Source organism: Physeter macrocephalus, chromosome 18 (genome assembly GCF_002837175.3).
Source record: "Physeter macrocephalus isolate SW-GA chromosome 18, ASM283717v5, whole genome shotgun sequence".
In the NCBI taxonomy this organism is placed as follows: domain Eukaryota; kingdom Metazoa; phylum Chordata; class Mammalia; order Artiodactyla; family Physeteridae; genus Physeter; species Physeter macrocephalus.
Window position 1 is genome coordinate 40982118 of NC_041231.1, and position 3794 is coordinate 40985911.

At 60.2% G+C, this 3794-nt stretch overlaps 1 protein-coding gene across 2 annotated transcripts in view; it reads right to left on the minus strand.

Moving 5' to 3' along the window:
• Nucleotides 1–2297: 2297 nt before the first annotated feature.
• NISCH (nischarin) overlaps nt 2298–3794 on the minus strand; it is a 49852-nt gene continuing 48355 nt past the window's right edge. For both annotated transcript variants that reach the window (XM_007116586.4, XM_007116584.4), the window contains exon 21: nt 2298–3504. In XM_007116586.4, coding sequence (XP_007116648.2) covers nt 2894–3504 — 611 coding nt within the window. In that variant the 3' untranslated portion in view covers nt 2298–2893. The remainder of the gene's footprint in view (nt 3505–3794) is intronic.

The following is a 3794-nucleotide window of genomic DNA, read 5'->3' on the forward strand; positions in this document are numbered from 1 at the left end:
GCTGGTGGTGGCTGGCGGGCACGTTGTCTAGGACAGAACTGGGGCAGCCGGCGTGGAGAACGAGCTCTAGGAGGCAGGCACAGGGCGGGCAGGCAGGACAGGGCGGGCGGGCGCTTTAAAAGCAGCCGGGAGGCCCCGCCAGCTCACCCCCACAGGAACCCGCCAGGATTTCCTCCTGCGTATCAGCAGCCTGCAGGCGGAAGGGAAGGTGCTGGCCACTAACCCCTGCATGGACGCCTGGGCCCAGCTTGGGGCTTCCTGGCCCGGGACCCTCCTCCTGGTGTCAGCCTCTAAGCCCACAATTAGCCACAAGCCTGGGGTGTTTCAGAGGTTGTGAAGCACATTCAGGAGCAGATGCAAACAACTCCCCACCCCAAGTACCTGCAAGCCCAGCATGTTTCATTCAGAAGCTCTGGGGGGTTCTGGTGCTTGGGGGAGAGGGCAGCCTCTGAATCAGGTCTGTCTGCCTCTACCTTTCCAGCTGCTGAGGGCACACGCAGGCCTCCGACTCCCTGCTAAGTGGACAGTCAGGAGGCTGCTCCCCCTCACCTGCCCTGTTCAGCCTCCACCGCCCAGGATCCCCATCCCCCATGTGTCCCTGCGCTGCCCTTCTCACCCGGAGGGGCCTCCCTGCTGCCAGTAGCCCTCCCCTCCCTTCCCAATCCGTTCTCCATTCAGCCCTGAGGCTTGGCCCCTGTGCCCTGGATCCCTCTCCGCACCAGGCCGGCCTCTCTGACCTGGTTGCCTTCTCTCCACACCCCCCACTCTGTTCCATCACAGGCTTTTCTACTCCACAACCACAGAGTGAGCTCCCTGAGCGGTGCTGTTACCCCAGATCCTCACAGGACTCACCACAAGGTTCAGCCTCAGGTCAAAGGTCTCCAGCCTTCACCTCCTCGTAGCACTGGCCACCAGCTGACACTAGTTTATTTTCTGTCCCCCGCTGGAATGTCAGCTATGGGAGAGCAGGGAAGGGGCCGGGCTGGTTCACGCATGGATGCTCACCTCAGATTTGTGGGCTGAATGAATGCAGGCACTTTTATTATCCTGTTACTGGTGGGGAAACGGACGCTCAAAGGGGCTAAGGAATTTGTCTAAGATCACTCAGGTAACCAGTGTGAAGATCCACCCCGAGGTCTGCTGCCTGCGGGGCACCCTTCCCCCCACTACACTGCACAGACTCCCCCCATTAGGTCCTGTGCTCACGGACCCAGGCTGGGGTCAGCTGCTAACTGTTAGGCTGTGGGACCTGGGAACAGCAGTCCAGGTGGCAAGGCCTATGCGTGGTGGACCCTGCCTCTGGTCTATAAATCCCCGTTTATGTATGACATAACAGATGGAGACAGGCAGGTGACCATCCGTACGGGCCTTTGATAAAGGTCTGGTCGGGGGCAGCCCCTCCCCCATCAGCTGAGAGGCCATGGGGCTGGTCTTTGAGATCCGGCTGGGGGGAGGTGAATGCGGAGACCCTCCCTTTGGTGGCTCCTCCCATCCACCACAGCCTTCCTGATGGTGATGGGTGCTCCAGGCGAGGATCCCCACTCTGCTGACATGAAGGGAAAAATGAGGAGAAGCAGGCCTGGGAACCCGGCTGGCCCCTCCGCCTTCCCCAATACTGCCAGGCCAAAACGGTCCTGCAGCCTTAGGGCCGAAGGCTCCTGACTGGCCAAGGTGAGAGAAAGTAAGTGGGCCTCAGGGGCCCTGCTATGGGGTAGAAATGGGTTGAGGAGGGACTGGACACAGGGTCTGGCTCCCAAAGAAATCCCATGTCCTACCTCAGCAGAGCTCCCTGAAGCAACCATCTCTCAGGACATGAACCCAGACATGGACGGCACAGAGCCCTCCTCCCCACTATCCACCGCCGGGGCCACACCTCCCCTGCAGGCCATGCTGGTGAGACCCTGAGACCCCTAGACCCCACAGAGTAAGCCATTCCAGACTCCAGGCCTAACCCTCACAACAGGTCGGGCGTGACGTTCCTGATCTGAGGTTGGCAGGGCAGCAGCCAGTGTGCCAGGGGCACCTGAGGAGCTTCATTCCTCTCATTGGCCCTGAGGCTCCTGGTTTAGCCACAGCCCAGCACGGCCCTGTCCAAAGATCCCCTCACACCTTCCCTGTCCCAGGCTCCACAGACACCATCTAGCATCTGGCCCTGGGAGAGCAGCTCCCTTTGCCCTACACTTCACAGGCTCCTCCCCTCTTCCTTTCCCCCAAGACCTTCTTGCATCTCTAGGCACCCTCTTCCCCTCAGGCCAACCACGCCCTGGACCAATGCCCTGCTGGGACCCCAGTGGCCCTTGAAATAAAAGACCCAGACTGTGTCAAACTTGGCTTTACTGGAATAGAGAAAATAGGCAACAGGAATCACACTTGGTGCTGGCAGCTCTAGGTCCCCTGCTCCCAGCCCTCTCAGTCCCAAGGTCTGGGGGACTCCTGCCCCCATGGGGCTCTCCCACTTGTCTGGACCAGGAGAGGCCTCCCCTTTGGAAAACTGCATGGGATGGGAGATTTCAATGTGCATTCGCTGCCAGCTTCATAATTAGCAGCAAGTGCCCACAATGACAGCAACAGCAACAAGACTGGACTTAACATCTCAGCAAAGGACACGTAAAAGAGTAAACCAGACCCACGGCGCCACATGTTAACAACGGTCCCACGAAAGACGACACGAAATTGGTGTGCCTGGCCACGCGGCACCAGGGGCAGGCAGCAGATCCGCGGGAGGCTGAGAACCAACTGAACACACATGTTCACATTCTCTGGGAGGACAATCAAACAAAGGTACCGAAAGAGAAGAGAAAACATTTTAAAAAAGCAAAGAAAGCCCGCTTCCCAGACCTGAGTGGACACCAGGCCAGACACAGCAGGTGGCAAGGGCCAGCTACAACCTGGGCTAGCCAGTGAGCTCCACGGGCAGCTCCCGGCCACAAAGGGCCTCCCACTGGCGGGCCAACAGCGAGATGAGCTTCTCTCGGCTCTCAGCGCTGGGGACAAACACCTGCCACTGGACCTCACGGCCCTGGCCGCCTCTAGCCGGGCCACCTGGCACCTCCCCAAAGTGGTCCAGGGTGACGCTGCCCATGAGGTCATGGCCCTGCACGTCGTCAAAGACCAGGGTGAGGGCCTGTGGGTATGTCTGGTAGCCCATGAGCACGCGGTCCAGGTCCCGGATGCGGCGGCCGTCGTCCAGCCGGTACCGGTCCCTCTGTGGCGGCTCTTTGGCAAACTCAGGCAGCGGGTAGTGGACGAAGTCCTCGTCCAGAAGGAAGATCTCGGCGCTGGTGAGCAGGAGCGTTTTGGGGCGCAACATGCCCTTGCAGCGCCCAGATAGTGGTGTGCCCACCTGGAAGGCCTGCACATACAGCAGGATGCTGAGGGACGGCACCTTCTCTGGGTCAGCCACCTTCTGGGCCACAGTGAATGTCAGGTCCCCGACCTCCTCCTCACTGGGGTAGGTGAACTTGACACGGCTTGAGTGGATCAGCTCATAGTTCTCCATCTTTCCTGCAGAGAGAGACGCCACCGGGGCTGAAGCCTGGAACTGGCCTGTGGTAGGTCACCAGCAGCCCCAAGCCACCGAGACACGGCAGCATGAGTCACGTGTCTGTCAGAAGTGGGAGAGAGCGCTCCAAGCCCCCACCCTCAGGCAGCGACCCTCAGGCCAGCAGCTCAGAAAAGAGCAGACACTGAGATGCTGAACGGTTGTGGATTTGCCGGGCCAGAGACTCTGTCATGGAAAAGCCGTGGAAAACCCTAGCTGACGGGAGGGGGAGGGGGAGGGGGAGGGGGAGGGG